Genomic DNA, 22,191 nt, shown 5'->3' on the forward strand with positions numbered 1-22,191 from the left:
AGGTGGGCCCCACCAGGTCTCTGCTACAGGGCTCCCCCCCAGCCTCTAAGCAGCCCTGCTTCCACTTAAGTAACTCAATCTCGAAGAAACTTAGCTATGGATTTACAGAGAAGTGGGGGAGGTGAGGGATATCTATCCTCCTTGGCATGGAAACAAGTTGTAACATTCTGCTGAAAACAAGGTTAAAGATGAAAGCTATTTCTCCAAAGGTTACGATGACCAGGGGTTTAATAAATGGGAATTAGAAAGCCACCGGTCATAAGGAACTGCATTTATGGTCTCTTGCTCTCTCCATACAGTACACACATTTCAAGTTACTTTAGGCTGTGGTCTGGAAATGGTTTGAGGCCCAAGACCATTAAAATGGATCAAGTCTGATGCTGCAAAACAACCAACCTGAGCTCATTTTTCTGAGCTGTCTTATAATTCCACAAAACAAAACAGTGATTAATCCAAAATATCCTCCATGATTGGGGGGTTGGGGGGGAGAGGGAGGAGATTGTAAAAAATTTTTAATTCCATTTTCTCCACATAAAAGGCAATACATATTCACAAGAATATGCCTGATGTCTGAGATATGTGAGGAGAAAGTTCTAAGTTAAAGACTTGTAAAATGTTCCACTCACCAGAAGAGATTTTCTTAACATAACTTCTCACTTCAATTAGCATTTTCCTTCCAGCCAGTCTACTACAAAATAGGGCAGACCTATGTGTGCTCTGCTACATCCCACCCTTCAATTAAGAGGTCTTCAAGAATCTTTGTACTTTGAAAAATACAGGTATAAACATAAGTTGTGAATCTAGAACAGGGTGGGGAATGTCCGGCCGGTGGGTTGTTTAAGGCCCTCAAAATCGTTTGGTCTGGCCGTGACAAGTCTTTAGGGGTGAGTTAAATATTTGACCAAATACAGCAGGCTAATTTTTAAGTTGATAATTTTGCATGGCCTGCCAATTATGTTATAAATATCCAAATGGCCCTTGGCAGAGAAAAGGTTCCCCACCCCTGATCTAGACCTAGACAGCCTAAAGGGCCCATAACTGTTCATCTGGGTTCCTTTCCACCTCCTGTGAATGTATGAAGGATAAACAATCCCTGATGGTTGCTTTCCTCCTTGTAATTCATACTTTGGAGGAGACTTCTATATTCTATAACAAGACATATGTGTTTATATTTTATGTGATAGATTAAAATAATAGTTGTACTAATTATAAATTCAGAGCTAGAGTTTTCATATAAAGACATACCACTGGCTCAATATGACTTCCCTTCATATCAACCATGACAATAATAACAATGGCCACTGCTTTTATTTATATGCAGCATGATATCTAGAAGAAATTGCTAATTGTCCCCTGATATCCCTTCTCTTAAATTAGTATAAGGTTTAGGTGAGCATAACGGCCACTCAGCCTACATTTCCAAGTCTTCCTTGCAGCTAACTGTGGGCAGGTAATTAGGCATTGATCATTGCAAAGTGAGCAAAACATCTTTAACATCATACCATTAAAAAAATGGCATATGCTCTGTCTTCTCCTTCCTCTGGCTGGGGCAGGATATGATGCTACTAGTGATGATGGTAATCAATACAAGAACACTAGAGGCTGTCGGTGAAAATTTATTACATTACTAGAGGCCCAGTGCACGAATTTCATGCACGGGGGAGGGGAGGCCCTCAGCCCAGCCTGCACCCTCTCCAATCCGGGACCCCTCAGGGGATGTCCGACTGCCGGTTTAGGCAGTCGGACATCCCTCTCACAATCCTGGACCACTGGCTCCTAATCGCTCACCTGCCTGCCTGCCTGGTCACCCCTAAGTGCCCCCATCTGCCGGCCTGGTTGCCCCCAACTGCCCCCCCTGCTGACCTGGTCGCCCCCAACTGCACCCCCCCCGCCAGCCTGGTCACCCCCAACTGCACCCCCCCTGCTGGCCTGGTCACCCCTCACTAAGCCCCCTGCCGGCCTGGTCACCCCACGCAGCCTGCTTGTTCAGTCTTTTGGTCGTCCCTCACTAATCCCGTGCCAGCCATTGTGTGAGGGTGTGATGGTCAATTTGCATATTATCTCTTTATTATATAGGAAGATAGTTAAGAAATCTTAACTCAGGGCACAGTTGTATTTTTCAGAAACTCAAGTCACCAAATTAGCTACAGCTGTTTCTATGCAAACTGTTCTGTGAGAGAAAACAGCTTTTATCTTAACTAAACTACTACTCCTTTGATATTAAAGCAGCCAAATATCCAGGTAGGTTCTTTACACTGTCTCGAATCCATATATAACAACCCAATAGTATAGGTTTACCATTACATGGATGAGGAGACTGCAGCCCAGGAAGTGAAGTATTTTACCCAACATGATAAAGGAAGCAAGTGGCTGAGCCAGGATTGGGCTCCAGGTAGGTGTGCCTGACCCTCAGGATCTTATCACATAGCATAACTCTACCAATGAACTCTGTTCCTTGTTAGAGGAGCAGTGAGTTTCTGAAAAATACAACTGTGCCCTGAGGAGAGAAGATTTCCAACTATAATGTAATAAATTTTCACCTATAGCCTATCAGGGGTTTGAAGTTCTCAAAGGTCTTAGGAAAACCTATTGATCACCATGAAACATACCCTGCTTGTCTCAAAAGTAAACAATTTTATAATCTAGGAAAAGAAGAGTTCAAAAAACACAACTGTCCTCCAAATCAGGTCCTCAGCTACTGCCTAATTTAATGCTTAATCTAACAGGTTAAGACCATACTTACTGCTTCAACAAAAAACAAAGTATCCCCTCCTTCTGAAAGATAATCTGTGTGGAGCTACCTGCCAGCTGCTAAAAGCAGCCCCTAAAGCTGCAAGGCCGACCTACCTTCACAGGAAGGCTGCCAGCCAGTGTTCTGAAATACTACCATGAACTCTTCCCAGCGTTTATTAAGTCCTTCCTCTCCAAATGTCTTGGGAGTCAAAATAAGCTGGATAGAATCCATTTCCCAGGAAAAGGAAAACAAAATAATACTATCCCAAGTGCTTTACATTTCAGTACATGTGTTATACATTATAAAGATGGGGTTATTCCCACCATTCTATAGGAATACCAAGGCTCGGAGAGATCAACTTTCCCAATACAAAGTCAGTAAAAGGCAGAGTTGGTCTGATTCCAAATTAGCAGAAACATTGCACCCTGCTTCCAGGGTGTAACAAGTGCCTATAGTTTTCAATCTACATTAGAAATTCCTTAAAGGTATGTTCTTGGGAAAGGAGGAGGGGGACATTGGTGGCAAGTCTACCTACTGGCATCCTCCAATTTTGCTCAGGGCCCTAATGTCTAAGGGTCTACAAAAGCTATATCCTGAAATTGCTGATGAAAAAAAGACTCCATCCACATAATCTACTTGTAAAACCAAAACCAACTTCAGCTAAGCCATCAGGTATATTTTAAAAACAGCCGGCTCTCAACAAGATTGAGAAGTTTATTTTTCTATATAACTTTGTGGGTAAAACACAGACCCCATCCAAAACCAGGATTCCTTCTGAGGGGAGCGCTACTGGTTGAGCACCCTGAATAGTTGTCATCTTATGGGTGGACCTTTGCTTGCTGATTGGGGAGAGACAGGTGTTTGCTAAATGGGAAAATTAATTTTTGGAGCTAGAAGAGAATCACTTTGGAGGCTACTAATGCCTCACTGAGATTTTCAGCTAGTGTCAGCCACAGGTTTGGTTTTAATTTACACTTTTTTCCTTTACCAGAAGGACATTAGAGAGAAGATAACAAATTCACAATTTCCAAAAAAACAATGACTACAAAGAGGAGGGAGGGCTGACTCCAGGTCCTCTTACAAGGAAATCTAGCACTTCACTGCTGCTGTAGCTAGTACTGATGCTAGTAAACATCAGGAGGTGCTTACTATGTGCTAAATTTCATGTACTTAATCCAAGTAATCCCCAAAGTGACTGTGTGTTCCATGCTATTATTAACCTCATCACACAGATGAGGAAACTGAGGCTTAGAGAGGCTAAAAGTCACTCAGCTTAACTCGGTTACAGAAAGCCACTCAATTTGTAATAGGGAGGCCAAGACTTGACCCAGATCTGACTGTCATCATCCTGGCATTTCTTTCTATGGAATTGCCAACTGGGAGCCGATTATTTTTAGTTCCTTCCCTGCAAATAAGGCCGAAAGTGGGATAGAGAAGAGCTTCCCACTACTACACGTTGAGGTTTGCCCTTTAAAGAAGAAATCTGAGGGCAGCTGACTATAGATTAGTCTTTACCCATTCCTAAAAGCCAAAAGAAAGGGGGAGAAAAAAACAGCTTTAGATGGGTAAAGACACACAAGCTTTCTCTAAATTCTGATAGTAGGAGTCCTATAAAATTCTAAGAACTATAACTGATAGTTACTTTAATGACAAGAGTTGGCAATATCTTTGTTTAATGCCTGGACTTTGGAAGTAGTTGTATGTGAGTAAACAAGCACATCATTAAAATATATACTGACTATAATTTTTTAAATTTTCAAAATGTTTTAGTGAAATTGAATAGAAAAATAATTTTCTTTGTATTATATCCATACACTTCAAGAACTTTTTTTGTTTTGTTAATCTTCATCTAAGGATTTTTTTCTCACTGATTTTCAGAGAGTAGAAGGGAGGAAGAGAGGGAGAGGTGGGGTGAGAGAGTGAGAGATAAACATTGATGTGAGAGAGACACATCACACATTGACTGGTTGCCTCCCTCACACAACTCAGTTACATGCCCTTGACTGGGAATGGAGCCCTTGACCCTTTTGTCCACAGGCTGTCACTCTAATCACTGAATCACACTGGCCAGGATCCTTCAAGTACTTTTGATCTACACTTATACAACTTATTTCTAAAATAAGGTCTTGCAGTTAAAACTAAATTTAATAATTTCATTCAATACTCTATGTGTATGTTTTTTTAACTTCAGAAAATGTGGTACACTAGACACAAGCATTAAGCAAGTACATTGATAATCTCATGGGAGCTAACTTAAAAATAGACATTACCTAAAAAAAAAAAAAAAAAAGACGTTACCTAAATGTATGTAAATTTGCCTCTTGTTCCTATCAAATTCCAAAAAAAATCTCTCCAACCACTGTCCTGTACCTCATGTACTAGTCCTTCAGAGAAGGTGTGTGTTTTTTTTTCTTTTCTCTAAATGCAATCATTTAATTTTAAAATAAAAACATTTTAAAATAAATTATAATACCGCAGCTGCCGTTTTGGCAGTGAGACTGTCACACAGAGAGCTGGTGTTAAAAGATCAGATTAAGAGCCTTCAGTCCTGGCACCAGTGAGGCTCGCAGCCATGCAAGAGTGATTTTCCATGCCTCTGAAGAGACAGGAAATAGAATTCATCTTCCTCTAATAACCTGCCTCCTCGCCTCCCTCCAGATTACCGTCCATCTGGCCTCAGGGTAAAGGCAAGGAGTCTGATGCTCACAGAATGCCCAGAAGGGGAAAGAAGGTGGGCAATGTTCAGACACAAAACAACAGAGAGGACTGGATTGGTCAGGAACAAATATGTCTGTGGCCCACACATTAGAAGATATAAACACACCTTGAGAAACTGAAAAAAGATGAGCAATTAATCCAAAGTAAGCAGAAGAAAAGAAATACACAGAATTAGGATTTAGAAAACCATGACATAGGTCATTCATTACACATGAATCAAGGATTTCAACCAAGAAATGTCAAAAGTAGCTGGGAAATAAACAGTAAGTGATGAAATTATGATGCCTACTCTCGCACCTAAAGCAGAAAAGGAGCTGCCAGTATTGCCCCCATGGCTTTCCTCTACAGGGTACAACTTCTCAGCCAATTAATTCCAGTCCAGTCTTGCTCAGCAACACTACCATTACACATTTTGCTCCTACTGGGCCTGCTTACATAAACAACATAACTCACGTGGGAAAACAACCTACTGGTAAATCAGCTCCACCAACACCCGCAAGACCTCCTTCCACTTCTAAATATAACACCACAGATCCTGCAGTAATGCCATGGGAAGAAACTGCCTAATGATTGTATAGAGGTCTGTGCCTGCAGAGTTCTAATACCACCCAGGGATAATTCAAACTTCTACCTTGAGTTGTGTCACCTCAGCCTGGTTACAGCTCTGTGGGTTAAACATTCTTTCCATTCTCCATAAAGCAGAGCTGCTTCAAGTCAGAAGAAACATACACTGGTCTGGAGTGGGCAAAGGGCACCCACGCTTCCTAAAGGAATGCCTACAGGCCCCTTGACTCTCCTTCACCACCCCATCTAATCTAGTTACAAGCAAATCCTGAGTGGAAATACGTAAATGCAGAGACAGTGGGTGGGGTGGTTCTGTGGTAACAGCTAAAGGAAGAGAAAGACAATACACCCTTTATTGTTTGTGATCCAGAAGAACATTTGAATTCAGGATTTTAACTTACGTGCAGGGTTTGTTAATATGAGCACCAGAAAGGGATATATACCCAATGAAAGGTAGCCATGGTTACTCAAGTCTAACCCAGTTCAGACCAAATAAGAAGTCACAGAGAATCCACATCTCTGTAACATACATGCATCGCAAATACCCTCTGCACACTAACATCATCAGATCATGGCCACTGGTAGGCAGGCGACAAACCACGCTCCTGCAAAGCAGGGACAGGCACACTTAAAAAAACTGAAGGGTAGGAGGAAAGTACCTCCGTGCTTTCTATCCAACAACACATAGCTCTGTGGCTGCAAGACATGCAGGTATTTCATTACTTAGCTTCTTCTCACAGCTGTTCTGCCCTGAGCAATGAAGGATTCAGTAATACAGAATCAAAAAGTATCCCTTTCCAGCATGCTCACCTAAATTTCCAACTACCCAAAGCAAGCAAGCAAATAAACAAAAAGAAAAAAAAAAGCCACATGGAAGCCACCGTGCACTAGAAATGCACCTCCTCATTCCAGCATGTGTGCATCTGTGGACAGTGTGCACTCCAACAGGTGGTGAGCAAGAGAGAGCGAGAGAGCTGCATGCCCCCTGGCCTTGGCAATGCATGAAGTCCATGGCGTTCAGAGCAGTGAGTCCACTGAGCCCATCTTGCTTCTTTTCTCAAATGCACAGGCAATACAAAGACTTCATGAGGTAACAATAGTAACTTTTTAAGAGCAGCTAGACAAAAGTTACATTAGTTTGTGTTTACTACATAAAGTACTTTCTATTTGGTATCTCTTCTGACAACTCATTGCCCAGTGACACAGCACAGAACAAGCTTTTGTCTTCTGGGCAATTTTTTAAACTACCTTATTAGATGCCATTAAGACAAACAGTCATAATTCTGAGTAACACTAAATTGTCCAATGACAGCAAAATATTTTAACAACTGAATTTTTCCTTCACATATTAGAAATATTCTATTATATAAAAACAATTATTTTCCACTGAATGTAAATAAGGTGTAGACGTTGGAATATAACACTGTACCTTAGAAATGTGCAATACAAACACCAAGAGGCTGACAAGGGCAAAGAGTCAGTCCCACAATCCCCCTTCTGCAAAACCACTAAAACGGCACCTTCTAGCCCAGTGCCTGAAACCAACTGCCTTACCTCTTGGGACAGGAAAGGAATGACTTGTGCACAGATAGCATTCAGCCTCTTGACAATCTCTGCCTGTAAAAAAAAAAAAAAAGGAAAGGAAAGCAATAAAGAGGTCAGCTGGTTACAAATTCCCAAAATATTAACAGGATGATATTAAAACACACTTTATATTCTGGCTGGTATGTTTCATAAGGAAGAGGAAAACGCTCATCAGCTAGCCCACTAAAGGGCGGCAGTGACAACAGTGCCACATTAATAGCACAATTTATTAACCAGAATTCATCTTTAAAAGTCAACCTTCAAGAATCAGGACAACATAAAAAGAAATTTAATTTTCATAACTGGAAATCAGTTTTCAAAAGCTTCAACAGGACCCTTATTCAATCTGATGTGGGTTTTCATAAAAACCCGAGTTTTTAGAATTTAGATAATAAGTATGCATTCTTCTCTATATCTCAACTTCTCTCAATTAGTACTCACTAGGATTTTATCATTAAGTCTCCAACCTCCCCCCAAAAATACCACCCAACCCAACCCCCAAAAGTTGATTAATTCATATCCTTAGCAATAAATTGTTGAAAAATGGCATGTTTTCTTTAACCATAAAAATTCCCAAGGGTATTAACCAAGATTTTCTGTGTGAAGAGGTTTAGAACATGCTAAAAATCTTCCTATACATGCAATTTGTGTGTATATGGAAACTAACCTTGGGAACTAATCATTGCACTATTTACCTGTAAGAGTCCCAATAGTGTCAGATAACAAGATTTTTCTCTAATAATTTTTCTAAGTATACACATTTTACAAAAACAGGATGCTACAGTAAGTTTGAAGGAGGGAGGAAAGGAAGGAAGGTCACTACTATATTTTCTTTCTTTATTTTTTTTAAATATATTTTATTGATTTTTTACAGAGAGGAAGGGAGAGGGATAGAGAGTTAGAAACATCGATGAGAGAGAAAAATCAATCAGCTGCCTCCTGCACACTCCCTACTGGGTATGTGCCCGCAACCAAGGTACATGTCCTTGACCAGAATCGAACCTGGGACCCTTGAGTCCGCAGGTTGACGCTCTATCCACTGAGCCAAACCGGTTAGGGCACCACTATGTTTCCTTTAAAATGCTACTCAAAGCTTCACCAATGTTCATCTTAATTTGTATTATCAGAGTAGAAGCCCAGTGCAGGAAATTCTTGCAGGGGGTGGGAGGAGGCCCTCAGCCCGGTCTGCACCCTCTTGCAATCCGGGGACCCCTTGGGGGATGTCCGACTGCCGGTTTAGGCCCGATCCAGCAGTGGGACATCCCTCTTGCAATCCGGAACCGCTGGCTCCTAACTGCTCACTTGCCTGCCTGATTGCCCCTAACTGCTCGCCTGCCTACCTGATCGCCCCTAACTGCTTGCCTGCCTGCCTGATCGCCCCTAACCACTCTGCCTGCCTGCCTGATCGCCCCTAACCACTCTGCCTGCCTGCCTCATCACCCCTAACTATTCTGCCTGACTGCCTCATCGCCCCTAACGGCTCTGCCTGCCTCCTTGATCACCCCTAACTGCTTGCTTGCCTGCCTGCCTGATTGCCCCTAACCGCCTCTGCCCCAGCCCCTGCCGCCGAGGCTTCATACGGATGTCTGGAATGACATCCAGAAGGTCATTCAGCTGTCCAGTCTAATTAGCATACGCTTTTATTATTATAGATTATTATTACAGAAGGCTCCTTATAGACTTTGGCAAGTGATAGGTAAACACATTTCTTTTATATACATACATATAAAATAGCTTATATTTTACTGATGAGGTGGGCAAAAGGAGAGGAGTACTGAGAGGCAGATAACATAAAGCAATTATTATTTTTTAAACATCCTATATAATAAAGAGCTAATATGCAAATGGACATCACGCCCTCATGCTGTCATGCCATAATGGCTCAGACACTCAACACTGAGGAGAGAAGAATGGGGACCAGCCAGGCACAAATGAGCTCACAAGAGAGGACTGGGGACCAGCCAGGCACAAATGAGCTTGCAAGAGAGGAATGGGGACTATCCAGGCTGCAGTCCCGGGTGCCTGCGGCTGCAGCCCTAGCAAAGCCACCCGCCCACAGTCCCCTGCAGCTGTGGCCGGTCCGGGCGAAGCCGGCCTGGGTCCTGGGTGCCTGTGGCCGGCCAGAGGGAGGGAAGCCTGGGGTCCCGGGTGCCTGTTACTGGCCGGAGGAGGGAATCCTGGGTCCCGGGTACGGGGCGAGGCAGAGGCAGTTAGGGCTGATCAGACCAGCAGGGGAGCAGTTAGGGGTGATCAGGCCAGTAGGAGAGCAGTTAGGGGTGATCAGGCAGGCAGACAGAGGTGGTTAGGGGCGATCAGGCAGGCAGGCAGAGGGGTTAGGGACGATCAGGCAGGTAGGAAGCCAGCGGTCCTGGACTGTGAGAGGCAGTTGGTACATCCCCCGAGGGGTCCCAGATTGGAGAGGGTGCAGGCTGGGCTGAGGGACCCCCCCCTCCCCTGCACGAATTTCGTGCACCGGGCCTCTAGTTCTTAAAATAAATTCCATCGGGGTCAGTTCCTCATTTTTTTAAAGAACAAAATGCTCTCTTTTTTATTAAGTCATTACCAGAATGATAGTGACATGCCTTGTGCATTCTAGGTTTCCTTCTCTCATCAGCAACCCTTGACTTGACAGCAAAACATCTTTTCAATGCCAGCACCTTACAAACTTTGCCAGACAGGAGAAAACACAAATTCACCAAGCTTCAAACCTACAATTTCCATTCCAGTTCTGCATTCCTAACAGGATGGACAAAAACCCAGCACCAACAAGGAGCAGTGAATAAGGACCCAACTGTGCTGACCTGATTTAATTTATGGCACTGGCCCCATGGAGCATTTAGCTATCCTTTAAGAATGCTTAAACCACCATGAAAAACTGCAATGGGAATCACCAAACCACTCTCCACCTGGACGAACATACCACAGTGGTTATGGGGTGAAATTCCAATGTGAGCTGAGAAAAGAGAGTAGCATTCACCAGACTGAAAGCACGGTGTCTCAAAGGCATTTGGTTGTTAAGCTTTCTGCATCAAGAGGTGAAGGGAGAGAGAATAAAAGATAATGAGACACTTTGGGGCAGACCAAACTGATGATTCTAATGCTTAGAACCATCTGCCAAGCATATTTTCCTCATTATGTTGTTTACATAAATAAAATAGTCCCTTGCTAGGAGGGTTGAAAAATGTGTGGGCACATAAGAAAACTGAGTTCTTTAGTTTGCCTATAGGCAATAAAAACTACTCTAAGGAAACTTAGCTGACAAAACAAAGACCAAGAGGTATTTATCTGGCTTCTTTAACTTTGGACCTAGGCTATTTCAAGTCTGAACAACTATGAAAAAGAGTCTGTATTTTCTTTAAAAATGTAGAAAAGTCGTTTTATTGGTTCATACATGTTAACACGCAAACCTAACAGAAAAAAGCAGACGGGGCGACCTTCCAAACATTTTCTTTAAAGGCCTCCTTTTGTTTAAAAGACTTCTTAATTTATTTAAGTTGTCATGCCAATGGATTTTCATGGTCAGGCTAATTGGCAGCAGGGGGGTGGGATGTGTGTGTGATTTCATAAAATTAAGCCGGTCATTCTTCACTTTGAAAGCTAAAGTTGCCTCGGAAACACTGCTGCTTCCATGGTCATCTAATTTTGCTTCTTTTGTCCCATAGGATCCAGCTTTAGGGAGGCATCATTTATTTACAGGCCTTTCCACTGGGCTTCAGTGATCAACCAATAATACTGTGGACACACACTTCTAATGGCCTATGTTTTGAAACTGAGTCTAATCTAATGGCGTGAGGACCAAACTCCTTTTCCAGCACAGCCATTAAGGGATGTAGGTTATTGCTGTTGTCACCATTGATATTTGTCATTGTAATGTAATTAGGACCCTAAAATGATGCATTACAGCCCATGGCATAGCTTCTATTAAAATCTTTTCTTCTGCTCACTGAACTGCGACCTGCTTTCTGATGAATAACAGACAGACAGCTTTAGGGTAAGGAGCAGATTCATCAAAGAAGTATTTTTCAGCTTTGGGTAAAGAGAGGGGGGAAATAGGCAACCTTGGAGGAAAAGCACTAGGGGAGAAAAAGCCACAATACACACATTTGAATTTCATCTGACCACTTGAAATTCTGATTGCATCTGATGAATCTTGCTTAGACAATATATTCCGTCTTCGAATCACATGGTTAATCAGGGTTCTAATCTGCTATCCATCAACCTATGCCAGCACTGTAGCTTCCAATCAAATTTATAGGTGATGTGGCTCATGCATCCCTGAGCAAGTATGTTCACAGATAGCCCATTTAAACAGACAGAGATTCTGAAATACTGCTGTTAGGGTTACTGGATGTTATCATAGTATTCGATGCTTTATGGACACTGCTAACTATTGTCCTCAGTTGCCCATGACATACCAAAATAGCATTAACGGCCCCAATAAAAGAACAATTGTTCATGTCAATATATAACAAAAGATTGTTTTTGCATCCATAGTTTGTCAAATACAGTAACAATTTTTGACACTTCTATTACGTCTTCCTCTATCCATCTAAATATTCATTAAAAAATAAGTTACACATATTTTCCTACCCTCAACTCACTGTCATTCTATTTCTTTCTTCTATAATTTCCCACCTTTATTCCACCCCTCCAATAAAGAGGCAATAAAATTGATAACCATCTCTAATTTTTTTAAAAACTGTTTGAGCTATATATTTTTAAAAAAAGTTAGCTTTAAAAAAGGCATGCTATAAAAATCCTTTACTTATATAAGCACTTCATACCTGGTACATGAATGCTGACAAGCTAACTCCAAAGTGGTGATGACCAGTGGACTAGCAGCATAACCAGTCAGTAACGAAATAGAAAAATACTGAGAAGAACCTTTTATCCCTTTTATCTTCACACTCCAACTCAAGAATCATTGAAAATTATTAACTACCTTGCAACATGGAAAAGCGATGCCATGCATTGAAAAGAATGCCACGATTCAATCACTAGATTACAAAGCAACAAATACTAAAGCACACAGTATCAAAAACGTATTTTCTTTATCATATGAAACAAATTACATTAGTCATTTAAGTAAGACAAAAAACTGGTTAAGCCTTTGCTTAAATTGAATTGCAACCTCTCAAATAGTCCTAATACAATAAATCTAAATTTTATTTAGATTATTTCCGCCTACATAATATCCTTTAAAAAAATTAAATTTTATTTTAACCACATAATAAACTTGAGAGAAAGTACAGATGACTTTATTTTAGTAACCAAAGAGATATATCAAAATCAATTGTTTTAAAATTTTTCTTACAATTTTTAGCCTCTCATTGAAATAGGAAAAACACTATTACACATTTTTGAAATAAAACAGAATAACAAAACATTAGAAAACCATTTTAGCAGCCAACCAGAAAAAAACAAAAAAAGAACAAAAAATGTCTAAACAATTATAGTTTCAGAAAAACATTCCTTAATAACATCTCACGATTAATGTTTTCTACAGCAGTTTCTTTGCCAAAATTTTTCCCCAAAGATGAATCTATTTATTTTATTATGTGCTTATCAAGAACATAACACCCACTATGTATAAACACTTTTTTTTTAAAGTGAAGAATAATTCCTTCTTATTCTGTCTGAAATCTGTTTTGGAATAAGTACAAATAAATCTTGCAACTCTCTCCTTCACCTTTCCTTTACCACTACCAGAACCAAGACTATAATTTTAATTCAATCAGAAAATTATCTCCATTTGTTCATCAACCTACTCCAAATTTTCTGAGAAACAGTACAACTTTTGGAACTGATCTTGCCTGCCTCTAGATTTTTTAAAAATCAGAGAACTAATGAGAAATTCTTCCCAACTTAATAAAAATCCATACTAAATGTAATGAAAATATTCAAGTAGTACTATTGCTCTACACCAGTGATGGCGAACCTATGACACGCGTGTCAGCAATGACACGCATAGCCATTTCTGATGACACGCGGCCGCATGCCGAGGATGAAACATTTGCTGCTCCTGAGGATGAAACATTTGCGACTAGAGTCTTGGAGTTAGTTTTTTCCTCAAAGTGACACACTATCCGAGTTATGCTCAGTTTTTTGGCAAAGTTTGACACACCAAGCTCAAAAGATTGCCCATCACTGCTCTACACTGACAACTCAGATTTTATCTTATCAAAATTAAAACTTTACAAAAGATCTAAGAACATGTAATGGATAACACAAATATTATGTGTGTTTTTTGTTTCGTTTTGTTTTAAAGCCCAACTGGAATAAGGCTTAGAGATTTAGATCAAAAGTATTGTCAGCATACTTCAAGTGATTATATTACTAACTAGAGGCCCAATGCATGAAATTCGTGCAAGAGTAGGCCTTCCTTCCCCTGGCTGCCAGCACCGGCTTCCCTCTGGCACCCGGGACCCGGGCTTCCCTCACAGCCCCAGCTTTGTCCGGAAGGACGTCCAGTCTAATTAGCATATTATGCTTTTATTATTATAAATAAAGCAATAAAATGAAGTAATAACATATTAACAATCAATTTAATAGGACATCTATCAGTTCCCTAAAGGACTGATTCAAACTACCAACACTTTTTTTTACCAAGAATATTTCTCCTTAGTACCAAGAAGAAAGTGGTACTAAGGAGCACTCATTTAGAATTGAAAGTGCCAATGTTCAACCATTTTTTTACCCCTAACCCCAGAAGTTTAACTAAAGCAACCTGCTTTGTGTTTTGAACTCATATATATGTGATTTTCCTGTGCGCTAAGTGTGCACAGTTCAGCTAACTGCACACACTGAAGTGCTCCATTTGTTTGTCCTAAGAAGACATATGAGTGCTACAGTTGGAATATGCAGGACAATATCTTTCCCAGAGAGTTATCACAGTACACCTGCATTTCGTGAAACTATTCCCATCTGTTGTCAAAGGTGAAGTAGTATTTTACTAAAGCATTTTGTTAGAAAAAAAGGGCCCCTATCTCTCACCCCTGAAATCCCAGATATTTGACTAGTATTTTACCTACATCTTCTGGGCTCTGGTTATTGTGGTTAAATACTGTTTCAAATGTTAAGAGTGATATAATATCAAGGGTGAGAATGATTGATGACCATTGTGCCTGATATCCAGTTACTCCTACAAGGTCAAATCATTTCAGTCCTCAAGTCTAAATAACACTCTAACCAATGTAATCACTGTTATACTCAGCTCTACCACAGAGGTGGGGCAGGGGAAATGAAAAAAAGGTGGAAGAGAAAAAAGGTGGGATGTCAGGAGTAGGGAAAAGAAAATGTTTTTCTCTGATGAGCTTAACTTCAGCCTTCAGGGAACAAGGTGGGGTTGGTCACAGACCCTGATTATTCTGTACTAAAACACCCACACCCAAGTTGTGCAAATGCTCATTTACTCAGTACTCCTGGGCCAGCAAGCACTACCAGCTACTTTTTGATGTCTCTTCTTCTCTCCCTCCATCTCAGAATCAATCTCTCTCTCTCTCTCTCTCTCTGTGAATCTGAATCTGAATCTGAATCTCCTTCTCTCTCTTTCTCTTTTCCCCCTACTATTTCCTACTGACATAAATGCATAGGAGCCTTCGAATGCTGATGTACGATTGAGCATTATGATAATTAACCATAGTGGAGGGGACAAATATTCCTGTGCCCATAGGTGAAGATCATTCACTGTGTTTTCCCCCCACATGATGTATGTGATTAAAATGTATGTGATAAAATACCTAAAAGATGAAGGGAACTTTGGATACTGGAATAAAACCAAAAAGAAAAACACTAGCTTCTTACCAAGTTCTCATCAAGGATAGCTATCACCAGGAAAACAATAAGACACCTTCTATACACTGAGAAATATGCTGTATTTCTCACCCACAGGCGAAACTAAAGACTTTTGTCTCTTTTTTTTTCTTATTTTTCTCCATTTCTCAACAAAACTTCATCAATATCCAAACCCCCTCAACACTCCCTTTCCTCTTGTCCTTTCAATTCTAGCCTCTATTGCCCTTCCTCCTAACAAGTATATAAAATTTCAACTCTCTGAAGCCATCACTGCCAAGTTACCCTTCCATTCCCTTGGATTGTGTTCGTGCCTTGACAAATAGCCAGCTTTTATTAAAACAAAAGTGTTGCTCTTCTGCTGTTTGCACTTGCCAAATAATACCATTACCAACCAGGTCCAGGCACAGCAGACAAGTGACTCCGCAGATAGAGCACAAAGAAGGGGGAGAAGCAAAGGTCTGACCCCGGCATCAAAAAAGACAGGTGTGGACAAAGCACAGCAAGGATGAAGGAGGGTCCCTCGTCTGACCTGCCTTTCCCTGATCTTTCCAGGGCTAGTCCCTACTTATCATTTAAGTCTTAGTCCACAGGACACCTCCTCAGTCATCCTTACTCACCCCTCCTCTATGACTTCTTCTCCCACTCATCCCACTCACTCTGCCTATTATAGTCTTTTCTTCATAGCATTTATAATCATCTGAAATTAGCTAACATGTTTTTGTTTTCATGAACTAGAGTAGTACTTATACAACTTTAATGTGCACACTAATCACATGGGAATCTTGTTCAAATCAAGCCTGGAGTGGGGCCCGAGAGTCTATACTTCTGACAATGCTCTGGGGTCCACAGTCCACATCCCGAGAAGCAAGGTTCCAAAGAATTGCCGGGTATGTAGAAGATACTCAAAAACACCAGTTGAATGAACAGAAGTAACTGCAGCTCAGGTTAGGTTGCAATCTCCTGAAATCTTTGCAAGCATGCTAAAATTGGGAACGTTAGAGCAAGACCTGCTTTAGAGTCTGATTTGGTTTGTTAACCTTCCTAACACATACCTTTTCTGGCATTTAGGATGCCAAGCAACTCAAAAATAATAAGTGATCGTAGTGGACCCCCAAAGGAAATATAAATTCACTTTAGACAATTCCTCACTGATAAGTAAATGATTAAAGTTCCATTCTGAAACGTTTGCAGGACATGTTTTAAAAGACTATTTTAGAAATGCAATAAAGGGGTTGCCACTTAACCTCCCTCCTGAGATAACTCACACCAGACTGCCATCACCTGATTCACTAAAATTAGGATAACCATTAAGACAGCACAATGGCTGAAACTGGTTTGGCTCAGTGGATAGAGTGTCGGCCTGCGGACTGAAAGGTCCCAGGTTCGATTCCAGTCAGGGGCATGTACCTTGGTTGCGGGCACATCCCCAGTAGGGGTTGTGCAAGAGGCAGCTGATCGATGTTTCTCTATCATCGATGTTTCTAACTCTCTATCCCTCTCTCTTCCTCTCTGTGAAAAATCAATAAAATATATTAAAAAAAAAAAAAAAAGACAGCACAATGGATGGGCACCTTGTGTGCTGAGTCATGATAATCTCCACAATGATATCTCCAGAGTGAACCAGGGGGGTGATTCCAACAGCCCAAAAAAAAGGCACCAACATCCCTGTTGTCACAGGAAATAAGAGTGGTTCTGGATGCACTCAGCACCTGGAGAGTCAGAAACAGGTGTAGGGAGCCAGGGACACAGCTGTAGCATGAGGACTTCTAGAGAGAACAATACCATGGGAATTCCTTCCAAAGGAAGCCCAGGAATGCTGCAGCTCCACATGAATGGGATTCCAAGTATGGATTCAGGTACACAAAGACCCTACCCACTGGCCCTGACAAACCTGTTTAAATTCTCTCACTGTAGAGAGTTCTAATAATTAGAAGTTTTTACTTAGAGCCTACTAATTCCTTGCCTGTTTTTTATTTTTTGTCATTGATACTGGATGTCCTACACAAAAGCCCACTATTGCTCACTGATTGCTCACCTAAACTCTTATAATTTCTCAGATAGGTGTGACCCCTGGTACTCTGGTTAAAAAATTAAAAAAGAAAAAATAACTCCCATACCATAGACCAAGAACTCTCTCTAATCAGAAAAGTAATAGTATTCTCTCTACAATCAGGCTAAAACATATCTATATCTATTTTTCCTTGTTTTCTTCTTTTTTAATACTTTACTAGGCAGGTTGAGAAAATTAAAGGTATAGAAAACTACTGTCATCTATATTTGCTCCTGTATTCCTAGTTACTTTTAAAATGTATTTCAAGCTTTTAATTAAATTGTGCAGACAGTTTAAAATAATCAAATACATGTACATTAGTAAAAGCCAAAAACATGACGGTATTGCTTTCTGTTCATTCAAATATTAAGCTCCTACTATCTATCAGGCCTATTTTAGGGGATGAATAGAGACACAAGGGTGAACAAGGCAAATAAGTTCCTGCTGTCATGGAGCTCACATCACAGAGCGGGAGACAGAAGCAAACATGTAAGTATGTAAAGAAGAATTTCAGATGCTGAAAAATGCTGAGAGAGAAGCCTGGGGCAGGGGGTGGTCTAGTTTAGATACAATCAAGGAAAGACAAATAAAAAAGTGACTTAAAAGCTGAGATGTGGCTGGGTACAGCATGGCCCAAAGCAGGTTCTATACTAAGTTTAACAGATGTCATTAACAGGTATCACATACATAAGAGCTCTCTGATCAGATTACCTCACAGAGGTTAAACAGGTTTCGTTCTTGTTTAACATCTCAGAGCCTCTTACTTGATGATGTTATAAATCTCTAGAAAGGAGCACATAAAATGCAGTCCTAATCAAAATTCTTTGACTATAAAATCCTTTCTTCTCAACGCTCTTAGAGGAGATTATATTTCGTGGGCAACACTGAGTCAGTCAATGGTGTCCAACCCTGGCTTTACACTAGCATTACAAATATATCTTTCACAAACACCAACACCCAGGCCTCACCCCAGACCAATGAACTCACACTCTCAGAGGGTAGAACCCACCCACCAGTATTTTATTCCCGGGGTGATTCTAATGTACAGGCAAGATTGAAAACCATTAAGCTAAAGCACAAGATGCATGCAATAAAAAAACAAGTGGAAAATAAGGACAGAAAGGGTTCACTGGGGTCAGAGTGTGGAAGGTCTTGAATGCCACGCTAAAGAGCTTGAACTTTATTTGGAAGGCAGCAAGGACCTATCAAGGACAATTCCTAGGAAAGCTGTGATAAATACCAGACAGAAGGTTAAGACACTCCAGTGCATTTCTGCCCTGCACCCCCCTTTCTTGCCACTGATTATATTTAAGTGGCTGTGGAAGGACAGAAAAGATTTATAACCACAAAACATACCACAAGAGGAAAGATGGAGGATGAAAGATAATTTCAGAATAGAAACATTATGAATTCCCATAACACCACAGACTTAAGAAATTCAACAAGATGCTTTCAGATGTCAGCTCATTCATTCACTCTTACCCTAAGCTAGCAGCTATGGTAGAAACAGCAGTGAATGTCCATTGATCTGGGCCTTGAAGTGTTTATAATCTAGTGAACCAGAAGAACAAATAGAAATAAGCACAGTAACAGACACCATGTGGTATCGAGGTGGTACACAGAGAAGCCCTAGAAATGCAAGTGTGAGGATGGCAGAAACTCCTTCTGGCTGAAGTCATTACAGTGGCTTTGGGGAGAGAGCAGCATGTAATCCATATCAATTCCGGTTTTCAACAGTTGTCTACAATACTGTAGGCCAGTATAACAGTCTGAGAAAAAGAACAGTTGAATAAGAAAGATTTATAGAGCTCATAATCTAGCAAATGAGATAGACGTTTAAGTAAAATGTAGATAGTTTTAAATGCTTAACAAGGGACTGTTTCCCTGAGTAACTGATGGTGAAGTGAGTCTGCTGGACAAAGAAGAGCAGGGAAAAGGGGAAAACATTCAAAAAAGTGAAGACATTCAAATTGGACAAATGGGACCAAGTGGAAGGGAACGGGCAGCACAGAATGAGGCTGGAAAAGCAGATCCAGCAGAGCCTAGTGTACCAGGATTATCTCCACCAAGATTAGACCAGGTAGGAGATGAGAGCATTACTCATGGTAAGAGTCATCTTACTTATGGTGTCTAAGGGTGCCAGTCATCATCATCACCATTAGCCTAAAATTCATGGAAAGCTCCTTAAACTCAGAACCATTTTAAGAGGATTACTTCTGTCCCATTTTACAGATCAAGCCAAGGAAGTGTCAAGTAACTCACCATGACCAGAGAGCTGGAGAGAAGTAAACAAATGGAGAAGTAACTGGGAGTAGATTCCAAGAAACCAGATGATGGCCTTCGTGCAGCTAAAGAGTGAGAAGGAAAGGCAATCCTCACCTGCCTCTGGATTTCTGGCTTGAGAAATTGGGTAGATGCTGTTGGCATTTCCTGAGGTAGAGATCACTGGACCAAGAGCAGGCTTGTGCAGGAGGATACCTTTTTAGGACATGCTGAATTTAAGAACCCATCAATTCTCAGTTACATATAATGATCTCAGAAGAGACATCCAGGCTACAGAAAAAATCTGGTGAGCCATCTACTTAGCAGCATGGACAAGATCTCCTATGTAACGGGTAAAAGAAGCAGAGAAGAGCACAGAGGCATGTTGGAGATGTTGGCTGGATTTCCAGGAGTAGAGAGGGCCCCCAAAGAATAACCCAACATAAATAGGTAGAGAAGTATACCCTGAGCTCCTTCAGTCCCGATAAAGGAGAAGAGAGGGCAAAGGCTGCAGATGCAGTGATTAGCCAGAGGCCAGCACAGCAATCCAGGAATAAGAGTCTGGTGGAACGACGGTGAGGGCGAGGAAAGGAGACATGCTGCACAGGGAGATCAGCAACAATGAAAATAAGAAGTCCATGATTCCAATGTGTAAAGCCTGGATATGATGCTACCAGGCATTAAAATAGGAAGTTACAAGGCTGGTTTCAAGGTTTGCTTTGGGGGACAGTAATGGAAAGGCAAGGGAAAAATCCAGACTCAAGTTATAAAACAATTTGGAGAGCACACCAGATATTGTAAATGATACAACTGTGGAGTCAATTCCCACGTTGACCCTAATTACTAACCCAGCTAAACCATAACTCTAAGCAAACCCCTGAGTGGTTTGGGACTCCATTTCTACAACCATGAAATGGGAAGAATAATAGCTGCCCCATGTCTGGTTGGCAGCAATATTTATGAGGGTACACTTATGAATAAAATCCCTTAAAGTAAGTAATTCTGTTCTAAGACAGAACTGAGATTAGATAGTGCTACAAATTGAGTAGCTGTATTGTTAGGTATCGATTCAAACTTAGGGCTCTTCCTGTCTCTCAATTAAAAAGACATCCCTGGGGTGGGAGGTGGGGGAGCAGAGTCACTGGCACAGTAACAACAGAGGACAGTAGGACAGTGCCTCCAGACTGATTGGAAAGAGAAGTGAGATCACAGGCCCAGTCCCAGAAAATTTGCTATTTCTCCACTTTCTTGAACTGTGACCCAGAAAAGACACTCTCAGTATTTATATTTCGCTACTGGCAAAGAATCTCTCTTCCTCTTTTCTTGGCAAACAGATACTTGCCCTGGATGCAGTAAATTTTATATATAGTAGTAAAAAGTAAAGAATATAAGGCATGGCGGGGGGCGGGGGAGAAGAGAGGTGGAGGGGAAGTCAGGCTGAATTTCAAAGCTTGCAATTTAAAACTACATAATAACAGTTGTTTGAGACTTATATAAATACTAGAGGCCCGGTGCATGAAATTCATGCACAGGAGGGGGGTGGCGTCCCTCAGCCCAGCCTGCACCCTCTCCAATCTGGGGCCCTTCGAGGGATGTCCGACTGCCCGTTCTAAACGAGCAGTCGGACATCCCTCTCACAATCCAGGACTACTGGCTCCCAACTGCTCGCCTGCCTGTCTTCCTGATTGCCCCTAACCACTTCTGCCTGCCAGCCTGATCTCCCCCTAACCACTCCCCTGCCAGCCTGATTGATGCCTAACTGCTCCCCTGCCAGCCTGATTGCCCCTAACTGCCCTCCCCTGAAGGCCTGGTCACCCCTAACTGCCCTCCCCTGCAGGCTTGGACCCCCCAACTGCTCTCCCCTGCAGGCGTGGGTCTCCCCCAACTGCCCTTCCCTGCAGGCCTGGTTGCCCCCAACTTCCCTCCTCTGCCGGCCTGATCACCCCTAACTGCCCTCCCCTGCAGGCTTGATCACCCCCAATTGCCCTTGCAGGCCTGGTCCCTCCCAACTGCTCTCCCCTGCCGGCCATCTTGTGGTGGCCATCTTGTGTCCACATGGGGACAGCCATCTTTGACCACATGGGGATAGCCATCTTGTGTGTTGGAGTGACGGTCAATTTGCATATTACTCTTTTATTAGATAAGAAGATGTGCTTTCCATTGAGTAGATGGCAAAATGAAAAACAAAAATTCTGTTTAAGGCAAGCTATTTAGAATTCAGGTACTAAAAGAACTTAAATGAGTTTTGCATTAACCAAAGCAAACTGTACTGTCTCTTTCAGCTTCCTACTTGCGGAATCTGTGTAAAATGCCTTGACTATTTTGCCCATGTCCCCACCACCTTGAACTGAATCATACCTTTAACCTAACTTGTCTTTAAACTTACCTTTTATTTTTGGGGTTACATTTCCCTTTATTTTACTATCTTTGATTTCAGTCTATTCCTAATTTATAAAAACAACCCTAATAAACCTTTTGGTTGAGT

The 22,191-nt window shown here is 41.4% G+C and overlaps 1 protein-coding gene across 6 annotated transcripts in view; it reads right to left on the reverse strand.

Moving 5' to 3' along the window:
- Positions 1-22,191, reverse strand: part of LOC307111319 (transducin-like enhancer protein 4) — a 155,379-nt gene that overhangs the window by 111,066 nt on the left and 22,122 nt on the right. For all 6 annotated transcript variants that reach the window (XM_079791113.1, XM_079791114.1, XM_079791111.1 and 3 more), the window contains exon 5: positions 7,571-7,633. In XM_079791113.1, coding sequence (XP_079647239.1) covers positions 7,571-7,633 — 63 coding nt within the window. The remainder of the gene's footprint in view (positions 1-7,570; positions 7,634-22,191) is intronic.

This window comes from Cnephaeus nilssonii (assembly GCF_951640355.1).
Source record: "Cnephaeus nilssonii genome assembly, chromosome: 14".
NCBI lineage: Eukaryota > Metazoa > Chordata > Mammalia > Chiroptera > Vespertilionidae > Cnephaeus > Cnephaeus nilssonii.